The sequence below is a fragment of the Dermacentor variabilis genome, chromosome 2, assembly GCF_050947875.1.
Source record: "Dermacentor variabilis isolate Ectoservices chromosome 2, ASM5094787v1, whole genome shotgun sequence".
NCBI classification, from domain to species: Eukaryota; Metazoa; Arthropoda; class Arachnida; order Ixodida; family Ixodidae; genus Dermacentor; species Dermacentor variabilis.
The window spans coordinates 109408012-109425758 of record NC_134569.1 but is presented as its reverse complement, the minus strand read 5'-3'; the positions used below and the strand labels follow the sequence as shown (position 1 = coordinate 109425758).

At 49.2% G+C, this 17747-nt stretch overlaps 1 protein-coding gene across 1 annotated transcript in view; it reads right to left on the bottom strand.

Annotated features, from left to right (window-relative positions):
• Positions 1–860: 860 nt before the first annotated feature.
• The window catches only part of LOC142570397 (phospholipid-transporting ATPase ABCA3-like), a 34206-nt gene continuing 17319 nt past the window's right edge, over positions 861–17747 (bottom strand). Inside the window, exons 4-8 of the mRNA XM_075678785.1 lie at positions 15040–17337; positions 8432–8774; positions 4494–5102; positions 1941–2238; positions 861–1151 (exon numbers count right to left, since the gene is read on the bottom strand). Of these exons, the coding sequence (XP_075534900.1) occupies positions 861–1151; positions 1941–2238; positions 4494–5102; positions 8432–8774; positions 15040–17337 (3839 nt within the window). The remainder of the gene's footprint in view (positions 1152–1940; positions 2239–4493; positions 5103–8431; positions 8775–15039; positions 17338–17747) is intronic.

Sequence of the window (17747 nt, the reverse complement as noted above, 5' to 3'; positions counted from 1 at the left end):
AATTTGAGAAAAATTGAACGAAGTTAGCAGTATAACACTCTAAAGAGTCAGTTCAATGAAGACCAGTGGCGAAGTCCGACAGGTAATGGGTGCAAGAAAAGTTTGTCCTTTTTCTACTTCAGCACCGGAATGCGCAACTTCCACCAACAAATACGGCTCGTTTCCTTTTACTTCTCGAAATGCGATCGAGCGATCGCGCCCCACAAATGTTCCCTAAGAAGGGTTTCGTTCACGAAACAGTGCGGGGCTCATTGCGCATTATATTTCAACTATCGCGTCATAGCTTTGCGTTACAGGTGGGACAATTTTTTTAGAGCATCATGTAATAATCAGCTTTAATAAGATCACTCGTGTGATCACCTAATTGTATCTTATATGGTTTGTACATATGCGACCAGGAAAATTTGACCGTAGGATCGAGGATGGGGCGGGGACAGACACGGGTTCGCAAGTGTTGGAAATCTGGCGGGGTTCGCGCATAGCTGAGCCAGAAGAACGCCACATTGCAATTAATGAAATGGGGTGAGAGACGGTAAAGAAAAGAATACGTTCTTACATCGAGGCATACCTGCTAGCAAAGCTTCTAGCGCACACAACGCCTTCCGCACGTTTTCTTGAGCTCGTGGCAAATGCGCGGCGCGATGTAAGTAGCGGCCGAGTATTTATAGCAGCCCGCATTTTATTCTGCATCGAAGGCTGCTTCTGCGCGCCACGTCAAAGAAAACATTGCACAAGGCAGAGCAGATCGCGTACGTGATCGGTAATGAGCCGCTTTCTTGTTCAAATAAACAAAGAAAGCGCGTTACAGATGCGCTCGTGGGCAGGGCTGCGACTGCCCGGCGGTCAGCACAGCGGAGCCGTCACGACGGCACGACGGGTCCCTTGAGCGGCACCACCTGGTACTTGGCGACCTTCAGTATGACATGCTCGAGCGTCACCTCGCTCAAGAGTATGTCGTACGTGTACTGGGCCAGGTGGTGCTTCAAGTTGGCCAGCGTCTGCGCTAGGTCCTTCCACGGCGGCATCCTCTCCACCTCGTACTCGACGAAGGCCGTCATCTGGCCGGAGAAGAGGACCGCCGGGAACGCCGCCCTCACCATGCTGTCGATGGCTTTCCAGGCCTCCGGGTTCCCGTACGCCTCGGGCTTCAGCTGGGAGAGCGGTGCGCAAACGCTCTTTTCGTGCAGCCTTTGGGGGGTTTATCACGCGATATTCTCGATAGACAGCTTTTGAGGGTGTCGTTACGAGTGTTCATTGACTGGCTGAGCTAAATTTTCTTGGAGGCATCGTTTTTTTACTAAGTAGCGGCAGTGACAAGAGCAGCTTGTGCAGCTCGTTCGTTCCTAGTGGACGCACAGCACCTCACTTCAGCTACGAAATCGCTTATCATGTCAGAAACCGCAAAAGAAAGCAAAGAAATGAGGAGGTCAAGGTATGAGTGGCGCTGTCTTATATTCCTCCATACCTATCGCAAAAAAAAAAAGCTGGTTGGCAGTTAAGAGGGGTGGCTTAATACAGCAGTGCACGTAGGGCTCTTAACGTTCTTACATGTGGTTCTTAGCACAGGTTCCTACTAATGTTCTTGCAAAATGGTTATCTATAGGAACCTTAAGCTAAACCAGTTGTAGTGGACGTAGCAAGAACAAGTCACACTATTAGTCCTATTTTTGAGCATGCGAACCCAGGCTCCTGTACCTTACGGTACCAGGGCACCACGCCTTCAATTGATCACTTTTCGGGAATCGCGTCTAGTGTGCGTTCCTTAAGTTGTCTTTCTTATTTGGTGGGGGTGGGGCAGTGTCATCACGCCTCGTAGTACCAAGAGTACACAGACAGAACACCCAAGGCTCTAGTGAAGAGTCCCGTAGGTTATTTCATCGCACCCAAGCAAAAGTGTCCCCAAAGTAATCGTCCTAGAAGAATGCGGCTCCCTCACTAACCTTGACCCGGAGCACGAATCCGCGGCACAGCCTGGAGCGCAGCTGACTTAGGCTTCCGATGCAGCGGAACAAGCCGTCCACCATAATGGCCATGCGGTCGCACATGATGACGGCGTCGCACAGGCTGGTGGTCACCACGAGCACGGCCGACTTGCTCAGCTGGCGCAGCATCTGCACCGACTTGTAGATGGTGCGCTTCGCGAAGGGGTCCAGGCCCGTCGCCGGGTCGTCCATCAGCAGCACGGGAGGCAAGCCGACGATGGCCACGGCCACGGCCAGCTTCCGCCTGTTGCTCGCGCTGCGCATTCGATGCGAGACGCTTCAGTAAGTACGAGTGTTGAGCGCGTATAACACTTGTGCTCTTTTTTTAACACAAGACAGGCATACTCCGCCAAGCAAACTTGTACACACTGTGCCCACGCGCTCCTATATAGGGAGGTCGACCCTTGGATACTTTCTACCGAGAAATTCATTGCTCAGGCCACACCAATGATTGAGGTATCGGGTTTATTTGGTCTGTTTCGTTACCACGCATCAGTCCAATATGCATCCTTGGCTTTAATTAATAGGTGTCGCATATCTTCAACGCCTCCTGCATCAAGATTGTTTTCACTTCACAATTTCCTTCAAAACTAATTTGACCTCGGTAGTCCGCGGCTAGCTCCCGTGAAACCTACTGCACTGCTGAAGTGATTTGCACTTCCTGTGGCGAGCTTTGACATTGTTCGCAGTTTCATGTAATTTTATATGCGTAAGCTTTTCTACGCCTACCCACCGAGGAAACCCGTCCGTCCGTCGCTTAAGACGATCGTTTTTGAGATAGGGCCCGCAGAAGCCAGCGAATTACCTTCCTGCTGGCTGTCGCTTCAACGCGAACTAAGCTACAAGAACACACCGCGCACGAAGCTGTGTGTTCGTGCGCGGTGTGTCCCCTTCGCCGATCGCTTTCAAGATAGGGCCCGCGTGTCTGGCTGCAACGCCAACTAAGCGGCCGGAACACAGCGCACGTGAAGCTATCAGCACTCAGCGCGCTCTGTGCCCATCTCAGAGCGCTTTCAAGATAGGGCCCGCGGGGCTGCGCCATATGCAGCCGCCGCCGGAGTACGGTTCATCACGGCTGATAATGGTTTGACGCGGATTGTTAAGACGCTATAGAGAGCGATAACGGCTTATAATGATCGAAACGTCATTGGCGCACCTGGCGCCACCACCTGCAGTAGTTTGCTTGTGGCATGAATTCACCTTACGCTGCCGTGCGCAGCAGTTCGTGTCGCCGCAGCGCTGTCGTTTATACTGGCCGCATCAAGTTTCATGACATTGATAGTGACACCGGTCTGCGTGGAGATGAGCGAGTGACACAATGCTTACGCATACTTAGGCAACTCGCAGAGGATATTCTGCATTAATTTTTTTTATTTAGCTTCAAAATTCACCTATAATTACTTTTAATTAGAGACGACACCATTATTCTCGTGTAAAAAACGATTTAATGGAAAAAATAGCAGTTGTTTGCCAAGGTATGATACGCAACTTGAAACCGCGAAAGGGTCAATCACTAATCTATTTGATGAGCCTGACGCCACGTGTCCTGCCATCACTGGACCCAGATAGAACTATGCCCGCATGCTGAAGCGATCCCCTCCTAATTAGTGTTAAGTAATTATTTAAGTAATCGAGGTGCCATCGACCGTCCTAAGCAATCGTCATTTATTTGTGAGCGTCCGTACAGAAAATAGCTATTCATGAAAAGAAATTGCGCCAGTGAATTAATTTCAGCGAAGGTATTTTCAGTGGGCGTTCGATAGTCTAAATGCCAATACTTTGACGTAATTCTATTCACCGCCCCTGTCAGCTTATAGCCGTCATTTCAAGTGCAGCTTTACCAAAAATGTCGCAGTCTATCCTGGCACAAAAGTCGGAAGTACCTTTCCTGTGCAGAAGGTAGCGTTTTTTTATTTCCGCGGTGTCCCTTTCAAGGAATGGAAACTGCAAGAGTTAATGCAGAGCAAAGTGCGCTCTAGGGATACTGAACCACAACAACTTATTGCTTAGACGCTTGGTAATAAATGCTTTGTGCACAGTGTCTCAAGGCTAAACAATATATAAGCCTAAAAAGACATGGGGGAGATAGCTACGGAGTTGTTGGGCGCACACTCAACCTCCTGCTCGAATCTCGCTGCGCCAAGCTTACGACAAAATTCTGCCGACGCAAATTTCTTTCAATGGTGCAATGAATCATGACTGAATAGTTGCGCCGCCAGATACTTCCGAAAGCGCTTGTAACTGCGACAACACGCTGTATAGTGCCCCTTCTTTCTTATCTTCGATAAAATGGCGAACTGAGCCTGGTGGTGCGGATTCCTCGCGAGGAAAGCGCGAAGGGACAAATACGACCGTTTGGCCACGCTCGTGTTGTAGTCTTTAGCTGAGTTTGTCCCTTCACACTTTCTTAGATAGGAATTCGCTTACACGTGATCTACATCAATGACTCGTTTTAAACCCCGGAACTGCCGTCTCTTTGCTTTCAGAAACGCCCCATGCGGACACGTCTACCTGCAGTTGTCGATGGTATCGTCCGCAACGGCCTGCAGATTGAGCAGTGCGAAGAGGTGATCGATAAGCGTGGCCCGGTTCTTGTACTGGACTCCGCGGATGGTGGCATGAAGCACCATCGTTTGGCGCACCGTGAGCCGACCCAAGAACGCGTCGTAATCAGGACACAGCCCGATTAACTTCTCCCAGCGGGCCACTTCCTTCAGCGACACGGTGCCGATGTAGGCGGTGCCTCCGCTCGGAGGCTTGAAGCCCGACAGCACGTCCAGGAGGGTGGACTTGCCGCAGCCCAGCATACCCATCACGGCAAACGTCTCGCCGGGGTCCACGTGGAAGGTCACTCCACGGAGGGCGGTTGCCCGGCCGTACATCTTCTTCAGGTCCAGCGCGACAAGCGAAGGCTTGTGAAGGTCCTGCCGCGCAAGCAGCTTGTTGACGTAGTTGAATTCCGCTAGGACGTCCGGTGGCGTCTTCGCCGGTGGTGGCGCCTCAGCCATGTCCGCCGGTGCAAACCAGTGACGCATTATGGCTTGCTCGGCGAGCACGAGCAGCAAGAAACACACCAAGCCTTCGACCAGCATCACCGTCATCTCGGTCATGGCGCCGTCCCTGTGATGGGCGCAGAGAAAGGTTAACGAAAATGCCAGTAGGAGTGACGAGATATGTTGGGGCTAACAAGCCAAGTGCCCTCGCAAAAAGAGCCGACATAAGCAACACGGTTCTTCCAAGAAGAGCCATCGGCCGTAGGAATACTAACATGAACCATTGTTTACCTATTTCGAACCCTTTTGTGGTGAATAGCTACGTATGTATAGGTTATTGCCCCGCCTTGCTTCGGACCTCTTTAAATAACAAGTTATGCAGATTCCGCGCAAAGTGGGAATCGATGTTATGCGAAGCATCTTTCAGGTGACACTTTGCTATCTAGCATAGTTTGGGGTTCAGCGAAGAGTTACTACGTGGATAAAAGTCTGTAAAGTGAACATGTTCGGTCCACCATTGACCACACACCTGCTGGTTACTGAAGGCACCTCAAAAATAGGCGAGACAGCGACCTGCCTACCATTATCAGGTGCCTAGAATGAGGCAAATAATGCTTGGCATCGCAAAGAAATGCCCGGCCGACACGTTGGTAGAGCCTGGTGCACGAACCATTGAACCACGATAGCGTGCCACATTTCTCTCGTTCCCGCTGCTTCATTTACCCGTTTGTCACGTGCGTTGCAAGCCAGTTTCTCGCATTTGTCTCTTGCGTCAGCTAGCGCTGTGTTAGATTTCACCACCTTCCGGATCGGTCCACGTTCACCAGACCTTTCCTGGTAGGAGCTAACGCTACATGTAAGGTGCGCGCCATTGGACCGCCTGCATTGCCAGCCTTGGTTGAGCAGGTTTACTTTGCCGTAGTATCAATTCCATCGTTGTTTCAGCTTAGACCACATGAAACGGACATATGCCCATACAATAGTGGGCACGATATGATGGCACAATCAGTTTCTTTCTCTCGCCTGTCCAGTACCTACAACTATGTACAATTTCACAATCAGCAGGTCATAAATTCTCGTCGAATGGCCGGAGTAGAAATCGTACAATCAACGTGACAATCAGAGAGTTCAAGCTGCACGAATTAGCTTCGAACCAAGCGCTAGTATTACCGACTGCTTCCGCGTCGAATTATTCTTAACTTTCTTTTTTCTATGACACCGCTGAATCTGTAGAGTTCACCTTGATCAATTGACCACCTGAAATGCATGGTAATTAACTCTCAACCACCAAACTTTACATCTACGGGAGCAGAGCGCAAAGATGCGTGTTCACCTAAACTTAAGAGCACGTTAAAGAACCCCAGGTGATCAAAATTAATCAGGAGCACCAACTACGGCGTCTCTCGCAGCTCGCGTGTTGTTTCAAGCCGTTACACCGCACAATTTGATCAATCATGAACGTAATGATGGATGGAGCGAAATGTATATAGACAGGGGGCACCTGTCGGTCACACAGCCCCTACCATGTCCATGTGGGTCAATCAGCGGCGGCTCACATGGACGGTTCACTAGGTTCAATCTCACAAAATACTGCCTCCTCCTCCGTACGGTCAGGTAGACCACTTCCGACCGATATCACGTCAGTTTGTACGTTGCTCTTTAAGCGAAAGCTTTACAAACCACGCCGAGACGAGTTTGGCCGTCGCCAGCAATTTGACCTTCATTAGACCGTAGCTGTGCCGTAGCCTTGGCTTGGAGGAAGGAAGACTGAGGAGAGGCCCTACGCCCTCCGTGCGCTAGGAGAAAAATGCGGAGAAAATGACGTAGCAGGTTCTCTTTCTTGCTGTTTTTTTTATTTAGTTTGCTGTAGCAGTCATGCTTCCGGGTCACAATTGCGGCTTTGTTATGGTTCTGGGCGCTCGCACGTGTTGCTCCATAGGTTTCGTACGGTGGCAAAGGGGCCATGTGGGCAGGTTAGTCTCCGTGTTTTGTTGCGCTGTATTATCTGGACCGTGCTCTTCCGGATGTTGCTGTGGCCAGGTGGGACAGAAGGAACTAAAGCTCGTGAAATGAACGTGCATGCGCAGCTGTACGCGATGTACCGCGCCAAGGCAATGACAACGGTAGAAGGAATGTCCGCGGGAAATTATGCCCTCTCCGGCGGAATCATGACAGCGATGACAGCGATGCCGGGCCGTCTTCTCTGAGCGTTGCGCGGGAGCGGGAGGCTATGAGCCATCGTCGCCAAGCGGCGTCTCAGCGCGAATATCGCCCGTGCAGCTGCTTCACGGCAGAGGCTCCGGAAAGCAGCAGTCGTCGCACCGTCGATATCAATGTAGCAACCGCGTTTGCGGGCTGTCCGTTTGTGCTTCGGCGCTGCGCATGTTCGCGGCGTCTCTTTGCATGTCTAGCACTTGCGCTTTGCCTGTGGCACGACAGGCGCCGCACTGTCTAACGATGCGTGTCTACCCAAGCCTAATCCCAGTCATGTCTAGCCCCCAACCTAGGCACAGCCGTCATGCCTGGTTTAACGATTATTGAACACCTAAGTATGATAATTACAGCTAAATTAAAGGTTAAGCAAGTGAAACCAAAGACTTAAAGCCTAAACCAAGCTTTCGCTTTGCCTATCCAAGGTTAGCTGAGTCGCAGCCAATTTTTGTATAGGAACTGTGCAGTTCTAAAACTAAAGCTAAATAAGCGAACGCTAGCCTAATGCTACACTTCATCGTCGTGCCTGCCATCTGTGCTTGCCCCGGATGAAGCTGCTTTCCCTTTGCCATCGTCTCCCTGGTGAGCCAATGCGACTATACCTACAGGCAAACGCCTACGTCGCATCGCTACAACATAATCCGCTTCCGAAGCTGTTGGCAGCAACGCGAGTGCTAATGGTTACGTAGGAAACATTAAATTATCGGCGCAACGGAATATTCCGGTGGCCATGGCTTTGTTAGGTCACGGAAGATTGTGACCTGCCGTTTACTCGGATACGTGACACAGCAATCTTGTGTATTCAAGTTAGCATGTCGAGCGCTTTTCGACAAAATGCAACGGAACATAAAATGAAGAGTTGACCGTGGTCGTATTGTTCCACATGGAAGCCCAAATGGAAGAATTTTAATTTGGCAGTTACATGAGCGCAGCAATTGAGTAAATGGGGCCATCATGGCAGGCATTTGGCACCTACAGAAAAATTTTCCACAGTCTCTGGTAATAGCTTTAATAAAGGCTCTACTGAAGGCGACTGAATACACGTTGCCGCTCGTAAAGCTTGCATATTGCACGCCAGCACAGATGCAATGGTTTTCGGGAACCATGTCCCACGCGTCTAGATATCACTGAGCCACGAATAAGCGAAAGAAACGCAGAGGATCACGAAGGGGTACGCGGGAATCCCTGCAACGCCCTTTACAGCGCTGCTTAAGCGCTGCCAGCCGCGTCAGAATGCATACGTGCCTGTGGTACGACGTCCATGACAGCGGATTCACCGACGTCCCGTTGCTTTTGAAGAAGGTGGCGCAGCAGTAGCGAAGGCCGGTCATCATGATGGCGGCATCCTCGGCGCTGTTTCTCACGAACGCGCACACGTCGTGGATGATCGACAGGTCCGACGTGTACGTGCAGTAAGTGTTTTCAATGCCCAGCTGCACCACCTTCACGAGCGCCCACGAGGCACTGAACGGAGGGCACAGGTAGAGCAGCCACAGTATCAACTCTCGCGAGTGCTCTTCGCTGATCAGCTCCTGCCCACGCTCATGTGCGATCATGTACAATTGGTATCCCATGGTGGTTGCGACGCCTGCAAATCCGAGAAACAATGTCTCTTGGAAGGAAGTCGTGAGTGTCACAGGGTGACAGAGTCGAGACAGGTTGTGCAGGTGTTCGTGGCTATAGAACACTCGTAAAACGTTGAGACGTTCACGAGAAAAAGCAGATAAACTGGCGAGCAATGTCAAGTGTTGGTCGCCGAGAAGGATTGACTTGCTGGTGCAACACGTCGGAACGCCGTATCTATCAGTCACTTTCGAGCACGGTAGTTTTAAGAGTGCGTTAGAGTGGCTACGCGAGCAGAAGTAAAGGTAATGCAAGGAGAACGTTTCCATTCTCGAGATTACCGGCAAGGTGTTCATCTCTCCAGACAGACGTCGTGTTCGAAGCTCCATCACATGGTTCTCGAGTTTCGAGTCCTGTTTACGTCAGCATCAAGATGGCCGTCCAATATTTTATATGTACCTCGTGGGGAAGGCACCTCCCAGTGACATTAAATCACCCGGCCGTGTCTTACGTCAGCTGACTTTAACTTCAAACATCGTAAAATCAGCCCACCTAATAATTGGCCTTGCCTCGAAAACATGTCCCTTCAACTAGACCCATTTATGTTTAACGACGGCATGGAACCGTTACCGCGGTTTAACTTCTCTGCTCATTACGTGGCCTCCCCAAATCCGTTCCGTCGTAATATTAACTCGTATATGAGAAACTCGCGTAGGTTGTAATCCATAGTGCCACACTCCGGTCTCTTAACATTATTTATTTATTTATTTATATATTTATTCCATGCTGCAGGTCGTGAAGCCCAAGCAGGAATGGAATGCAAAACTATAACAATGTTAAAGTGCAACATCGAAATTCAAGCCCAACATTTCTCGTACTATCATTTATTTCGCGGCCCTTGGCTTGTCAAGTTGTCCTCCCCACATTTTCTGCCGCATACGTTATTAACGGTAGAATGCGCTAATACTGTACTTTCCTTCAAAGGTATCGATTATAGCAACTTCAAAATGCCTGTCATATGCGCTCCGAATAACTTATTTCTGCATATTTCCTTCCGAGCATCCCGGAACCTACTCTGCCTCGATATACATGGTGCTGCGCAGTTTTATTAACCTGAAGATCACTCCCAATATTGTTTTTTTTTGCCAGACCAGTTAACATTACTGTGGTCCTTTGCATACGAATCGCTGAACCTACCCTTAGGTTTTACCATTTTCAGCTCCAAATCATATGTAGCAAGTCATTTGGACCACACATTCCCAAGAGATTCCCTCCTTAACCTATAATCATTCGCACTTTAGCATTCTAGTTCTTGTGAACATGCACTGAATAACAAAAGCAAGCTTATACCTCAGTGCATGACAGACCTTTTCCGACCTGTATGTTTTCCACTCTTCTACAGAAGGATAATGGCAGTTTCGTAATCAATGCAGATATTTTCACGCTGGTCACGTATCGTTTCTCTGATGATTGACTAATCGATGCCTCCGACTACGATAACTGAACAGAATTGAACGCATTTCCGGAATCTACGAAGCTCGCTTGGAACCAATTACAATCCGCAGATTTCCCAATTATTACTTCCTAATTATTTCATTATATGCGTGAATCTCGTCCATTCCACCACCAATTAATGAAGTTCTTCCTCTTTGATTCACGACGTTACCGCTTTATGATATCGAGTACTAAAATTTGTTTTAGTTAAAATAATATCCCCCTTTACTTTCACCTCCCTCAATCCCCCCGCAGCTGCCTGCAACCCTCACTCAACCGATGTGGTGTACAGGACCAGCTACGTGTGGCTCACTGATGTCTTGCTTCCGGTAGCTTAGATAAAAAAAATAATGACATTCAAGGCGAACGCAACCTTCAACTCGATGAGATTGACGCGCGAATCGAATACAGTATAGAGCGCCGGGTGGCTCGCTTTATACCCTCACAAAGGTGATAGCCGCTGCGAACTTACCAGAAAAGAATGTCAATGCGTGAACCACCATGAATCCGGAGACCATGGAGTCAGTAGCAAAAGAGTAGAAATAAACAAATGGCAACATGCTGTGCATGTACAGAGCGTAGGTCACGAGGGCAATGACGACTGTAAGAAGGAAAAGAAAGGCAATCGGCGAAATTGGGTCGCGACCACACAAGAATAGATTATTTCCGCTCGCTACAAGGAATTTAAAAAAAATGTCACCGTGCCAGAAGTGTGCATGCTGAGAACATTCGGCGTCACTGCTCTACTTATAGCTTAGCTTTGGTGTGGCCGTGCACAACGTTGCACACATCTCTCGGCGCGCTCTGAACCCCAAATGTTCTCTTCGAAATGTGCGTTACAGAAACGCTGTGCATTCGCGTGGTATATTTTGCGGGAGACAAAAGTCCTACTTAGCAGTGCATTCTTCTTGGTTTATTATTTTTAGAACGAAGCTGTTCAGGGCTACTTTCCCCACTATCGTGTCCGCGTGCAAAAAAAAAATCCCGGAGATTGTGCAATGCCGGGCCGAGCGGCAGCGGAAGTGAGGCAGGCGTTAAGCACTCCCCGTACGTGTACCGATCCCGAAGGTTGTGAAATGCCCAGCCGACCCGCGGCGGAGGTGCAGTTCGCCATTAAGGGGCACACATACACAGCTTCGCGACTGGTCATCCTTCAGAGTGGAAGAGCACTGATTTTTCTTCTTTTGCGACATATACTATATATATATATATGACCACAGTCAAGTGCGACGCAACCGTTGCTTAGCGCTATTTATGTCGGCAAGGTGTGAATGACTTAGAATGGCTTGCTACTTGTCTAGACTCGTCACGTATGTAACGAGCCTACAAAAACGGAATTGAAAAGAAAAGCTTATTGCGCAGGGACTGAAATATCAAAGATGTCCATGGACACATAGGCTAAATACGCGGTCGTAACTATCAACATTAACATCACGGGATCAAATTGATACGTTCTTCTTAGGGTGCGATTTAACACATTTGAGTCGCGGGAACAAGAGGGGGTTCGATCTGCTTCCGTATGAGAACATTATGTTCCGCACATAATTTCTACAAGTGCTCAAAGGATGCAGCCTCAGATTTTTCCTCCAGGCTTAATTTAGCGCTTTTAATGGATCTACATTTGCATGCATGCGCATTGATGCGTTTATAGCTTCGGCCAATGCCTTTCACGTCCTGCTGTAATTTGTCAATTCGCTCCGCTATCATAAGCCGCTTGCCCAGCATTGAGCCGCCTGCTCTTTTGTTTGGCTATCTGCACATACAGCATCGTAAGCAGCCTTTCCGCGCATAAATGGATTCCAGAGCGTCCAGGAACATTCGCCAAGCTAGTTCCATCCGGGGCTTGTTCATTAAATCATGCTATGTCAGGATAGTTTTTTTAACGCAGGGGCACTATATAACGTAAATCTATTCCATTTCCTTCGTTATTCCTCCGAGATTTGATGGTCACAAAAACCGCGAGAACGCAACATCCTAATATGATATGTACATGCTGATTATGCATGATTATTCCGAACAAAGGAAAAAAAACATTTCTATTCTACGAGTTTGTCACTATTAGCATTCCGCGATTGGATCGGGCCATGCCTATAGTTCCCTTGTCTGTCACGCGACGTCATTGAACCGGAAACTCGCCACGTCAAAGGGATGACGTGTACGCACTAAGATTGCATTATTAGTCGAACGTAAGTCAACCTTTTTTCTTTAATTGTCAGATACCTTTCCGTTCCGGAAGGAATAGAAGATGACTGCTGCTGCGTCTCGAAACAACAATGGTCATTCTTTGCGTGCTTCCCACTAAGTGGCACTTAACCAGCGCCCGCCTAGACAACGACGTGTCCCGGCGCTGGCTATTGGCGAGCAAACAAAGAACCTCCCTTCGAGGTGCCAGCTACCGGCCGGATTCTGTGGAAAGTGTAACGACCGTCAAAGGCCAGACTCCTCAAATTGCTACAAGCCGATCATCGCGAACAGCGCACTAATTGCGGCAAGGAGCCAATGTCGACGACTTCAGCGAGAACAGCGTGGACTCTTGTCGCCCGATTATCTCGTCATTGCATCGTAGGCTGGTTCGAAGGTCGCACGTCAGAGGCGGAGTCCGGCGGAATGGTGCGACGTCATGGGTGGGATATTGCGACAGTTCGATCATTACGATTGGCCGAGAGTTCATCAATTTCCCTCCTTTAGTTACCTAGGGAAAACGACTGTTTAAACGCCGACACCTCAGGAGCAGTGTATTGTGTCCTCAGACGTGTAGTGCCTATCAGACATGTAAAGTGCTCCGGAGTGTGCTCTTATTTCCATGGGGCCAGTTGCGAGTAGTAAATATGGAAAAGACCAATGCGTTTCCTTTAACTTCCCGACATCATCTCAGCAACAACCCTCTCTCGGCGATATAGATACCGATTGCGTTGTGGGGTCCGCTTACTTGGGTTTGTGCGACGCCCCGCTATAGCGCAGGCCAGCTATACACGGTTTAGGCGCTCCGGAGGCGTAGGCAAGCAACCCCCTTTGTCCGAACCACAAAGCCGAGAACGTGGTCCTAACACCGTTCACTGATCGCTCCGACTCTGGCTACTCGTAGATGTCGGCGAGAATTGATCTCTTTGCCTACAATAAAATTTTAGCGGATAATGAATTTTTGTCCAATCGGAGACACCGATACCACTCTCCTCATCCGGTTATCTACTTTCACTGCGCGAGCTCGGCCACACCAAAGCCATCTTCTCTGCGCTCCTTGTCTCTCCGCAGCCAATTATATGAAAGAAACATCGCTGTAGGCATTCACGCTGAAACCAAACAAACGTCACCGCCTACATAAACGAGCATAGCGTGTCAGTGCTGTATCGAAACAGCCTTACGGATCACCGCCCGTGCTTGCGCCGGCGGTAAAGTAATTTTGACGTCAGAAAACTGGAATGAAGTCAAAATGGAAGAACTATATGTTATAGCGCCTCCGGTGTTCATACGCAATTTGGGCTGCAGAAAGAAGTTTACGAAATTGAAAATGTTTGTTATAACCATGTTTGATTAACTTAATTAAACATGGCACGGTTGCTTGCGTTCCCTTCCAGAACAGCGAATTTAGCCGACATACAAATTTTGCTTTTTGTGCTCCAATTTGAATAATCTTACTACGTTCGATTTCTTACTTTAATTTCTTTGTATGATATTCTAATAACTGGCTTCGTTAACTGTCTTATAACTCGTCGTTAAACATTTTATTCCGATCGGGTGCGATTGCGATCGAAAGTGCCCTGTGTGACACCGGTACCGCAAGATATAATATTGATGCGGCATTTGAGCAAGAACAAAGCAATGGTAAGCGCTAGAAAAAGTGTCTAAGGGATAAACACAGGTCTCTACATATCGCTACGTATCGACACACACTGAAATTACGGGATGAAGTGAATTAGTTGCCCCTCCCCCCTCACACACACACAGAACAGTGAACCAGTTTGAATGAATGGTTAAAATGTACCACTCGACAGGGGGGGCGGTAGCATTAAGGCACGCAGAATAAGAAATTCCAATCTGCATTTTTAATGACAGCCTGCGAAACAATTGGAAGATATTATGTCCTATGTCCATGAATCGCATGGTTGCTGAAATACTACAGGGGCAACTTTGCCTGTAATAATATTTGCGTGGCAGTCTCTGCCCTTCCGAAACCATGGCGCGGAATCGTCATCTCTACATCATCCATCAACATCATCATCATGTAGACATGATTCCGCATTCATTGCCAATTCGTATTCGAATGCGCAATCGACACGTTAACTTCATAAGAACAATATCGCAGCACTGAAAGTATAAATAAAACATCAGGTATACTGCTAGGTTCTCAGTAATTTGTTGCTAACGTCTCGCTGCCGTGTGAACACCAGACGTAAAAAAAAGGCCTCTGTGCCAAAGGAAACTACTGTGCAAATGCCAGCATACGGTGCTAAGAAAATGTCACGTTTCAGAGCTGATATAGTCGAAGGCGCCTGCAGCTCGGCCCCCATTGCTAGCAAACCAATCAATGAATTGCTGTCGTTCAAAACAACAAAGTAACCTTTGACGAGATAATCTTCAGCAGCACACTGAAGCGGGCAAGTTGAAAGTGACACATCGTAAGCCGCGCGCAAATGGAAGACGACGGCTAAGAAAGAACACGGCGGATGAGCCTTGTCCCGCTCGTTCTTCCTTGGTCGTCCGCTTGCGCGCTGCTTACAACGAACGCAGTCTTAATTCTATGCGCGGTACCTTTCCAGGAGCCGCAAAACAGAAGCAATGCCACCCGGATGACTTACCGTAATTCCCGAAGTGCTGGTAGAAGAGGAAGCCAGGGAACAGCATACACATCAGCCCCACCATTGCCATGAACATGTCCCAAACATAGTTAGCCAGCCAGTAGACCACTGGCGACACACCGGACACAAACTGCATGCGCTTAGAGTTGCTCACGCGGTCGTCCATTGGGAAGAAAATGAAGCTGGCCGTGGCCACTGAAATGCCAGCCGGAAGCAAAAGAAAATTGGTCAGCCTCGAAGATATGATGTCCCCGAGGGTCGCCGCATGCTTTGCGTTTTTCAGGCGCCTAGATGCGATTAATTTCTTGCCCTTTTTCACCGGTCGCAGCACGGCAAGTACTTCGCTTTTGCTGTCGTTGGTCACTGTGCGCAGCAGCACTGTGGAAATGACGTTGAGTGACAGCGACTGTGAGTGGTACGCGTCGCCACTAAACCAGGCAACGGCCTTGCGCGTAGTCGGCTCGGTCTTGTGGGAGGCGAATTCGGCTCCAAAGACGTACTTTACTTTGTCGGTGCGGCCTCTCTTCTCGCCCTCCAAGAACTTTTCCATGTTCGGCACCTTCTTTACGGGAAACTTGTGAGACCGGACGTACTTTTCGAAGCCGCTTTCTGCCACTGCCTCAGAGGCATTGTCGTAGGCGACAAAAACTTGGTCAGATTTTTCGAAGCTGCGGAGGTCGTAGATGAAGTTGTCGGCAGAGAACTCGACCGACACACGCGGACCGGCGATGGTCTCGAGCTCACCGCGCAGCACGAGAATAACCGTGGGCACAATGAAGCAAAACATGGGCAGCGCCAGTGTTTGCCAGGTGTATTGACGACGCTTGATTATCATGGCCATAAACACCTGAACCCAAGTGGGCTTTGAAGGCTTAAGGTCATAAACTGCCTTGACATGCTGCTGAATTTCGATGGACGACTCATACTTCTCGCCACCTTCGACAATGCCGCCCAGGTCTTCCGTATCAACGGTAAGATTGGCCATGGTATAGTCCACGTGTTCATCGACGGCAGCAGTCTTCTTCACGTCTATGCCCATCGCCTTTTCCATGTTCGCCTTGTACTGATAGTCACCAGAGTCCATTTCGAGCACGATGCGGAAAAAGATGTCTTCCATCGTGACGACGCTGATTGTGAAAGAGGTTATGCCGAATGACCTCTGTTCAGCCTCGATTCTATTGAGCACTGATGCCACAGGCGTGTAGTCCGTGTGTTGTCCCAGGCCAATTGCGGCAAAGGCTTTTTGGTCTTGGAGCACGTGAGCATCCGGTATTATCTGACGAACGGCAGCCAGGACGTTACTTCCGCGGAAATGTGGGCTTTTGACTATTTTTACGGTGTATCCCCAGCCGTAACGCCTCTGTATAAAGGATGTGGTGCCGTAGCACTTGTGGGCTGCGTAGCCAAACACAGTGAGCCTGTCGGCTCGCGTGTCGACTTCGTACACGTTTGCCGTGGCAGCAATGATGCACATGGTGCTCTTAAGGGCAATCAGTGCGTTCCAGGCTACCTTTCTTGTCGCGGGGTACATTTTGACCATGACTTCGTCCATAATCAAAACCTTTGGACAGGTGACAAGTGCAACGGCAAGACTCAGGATTTTCTTTTGAGACCTGTCCAGCTTATTGCACTGGACGTTCATGATTGGTTCTAGCTGGAGCATTTCTTGCACTTGAGCGACCTGCTTGTCTAGCACGGCCCATGCCTCGTCTTTCATGGAGCCGAAAAACAGAAGGTGCTCGAAAACAGTCAGATCCGCAAAGAGCACGTCGCGCTGCTGGACGTAAGCAATGTGCCGCCTTGCTAGGTCCGTCTGCAGCATCATGTCGTAACCGAGGACCATCACTTGGCCCGCACTCGGAAGCGAGTAGCCGGTCAGCAGATTGCAGAGACTCGTTTTACCTGCTCCATTTGGGGCAACGATGCCCAAGATCTCACCGTGGTAAGCTTTGAAATTTGTGTCGCGCAGAATATGCTTCTCCTTGCGCTCGTACTCAAGCTGGCTCACTGTCACAGATGCATCATTCGGCGGGTACTTCTGGAAGCGGAAACCATCCGGTTCTTTTGGTTCGAACACCTCCACGCTCCCCTGGGCGCCCGGTAGCCAATACTTGATTGTGAAGGGAAACCATGGCTCCAGCGGTACGCCGAGAGCCCATGTAAGCACGTTTCCGAAGTACCAAATCATGATGGCTACTGAAACAGTGAGCGCCAACATCACGATCCATATTTCGATCATCTTGACGTTGTCGAGGCCGAGAACCTCTTTGTTCACCATTTGAAAGGTGTAATCTTCGCCTGAAAACAGACGAAAAACATTTTGTACCACCCTGCATTTGCCAGTTTCAGGCAGCACAAAACTGAGCCACCGGCTCTTTAATAAGGAATTCTTAAAGCCGGGATACATTACTCTACGAGTGCATCGACTGCTGTGACCTAGAAACGTGCTAGCACGGAGAGTGTAATCTGTTTTCCCTTGCCCTTTACTTCTCGATAGCCGTGGTATTACATGAAGAGCCTAAACCTATAGGAAGTAGAAATTTCGGGATCTAGAGTGTGCTTATAAACCGCACGCGTGAACCGATAGTCATGCGTGGTACGGCGCGGGCCACCGCTACGCCTTGGCGTGGTCTCCGAGCAACTTTAACGCCAAATAATTTGTCCCGTGCATGGCTATGTCATTCCGTTCCTGTTCATGTGATCAGATG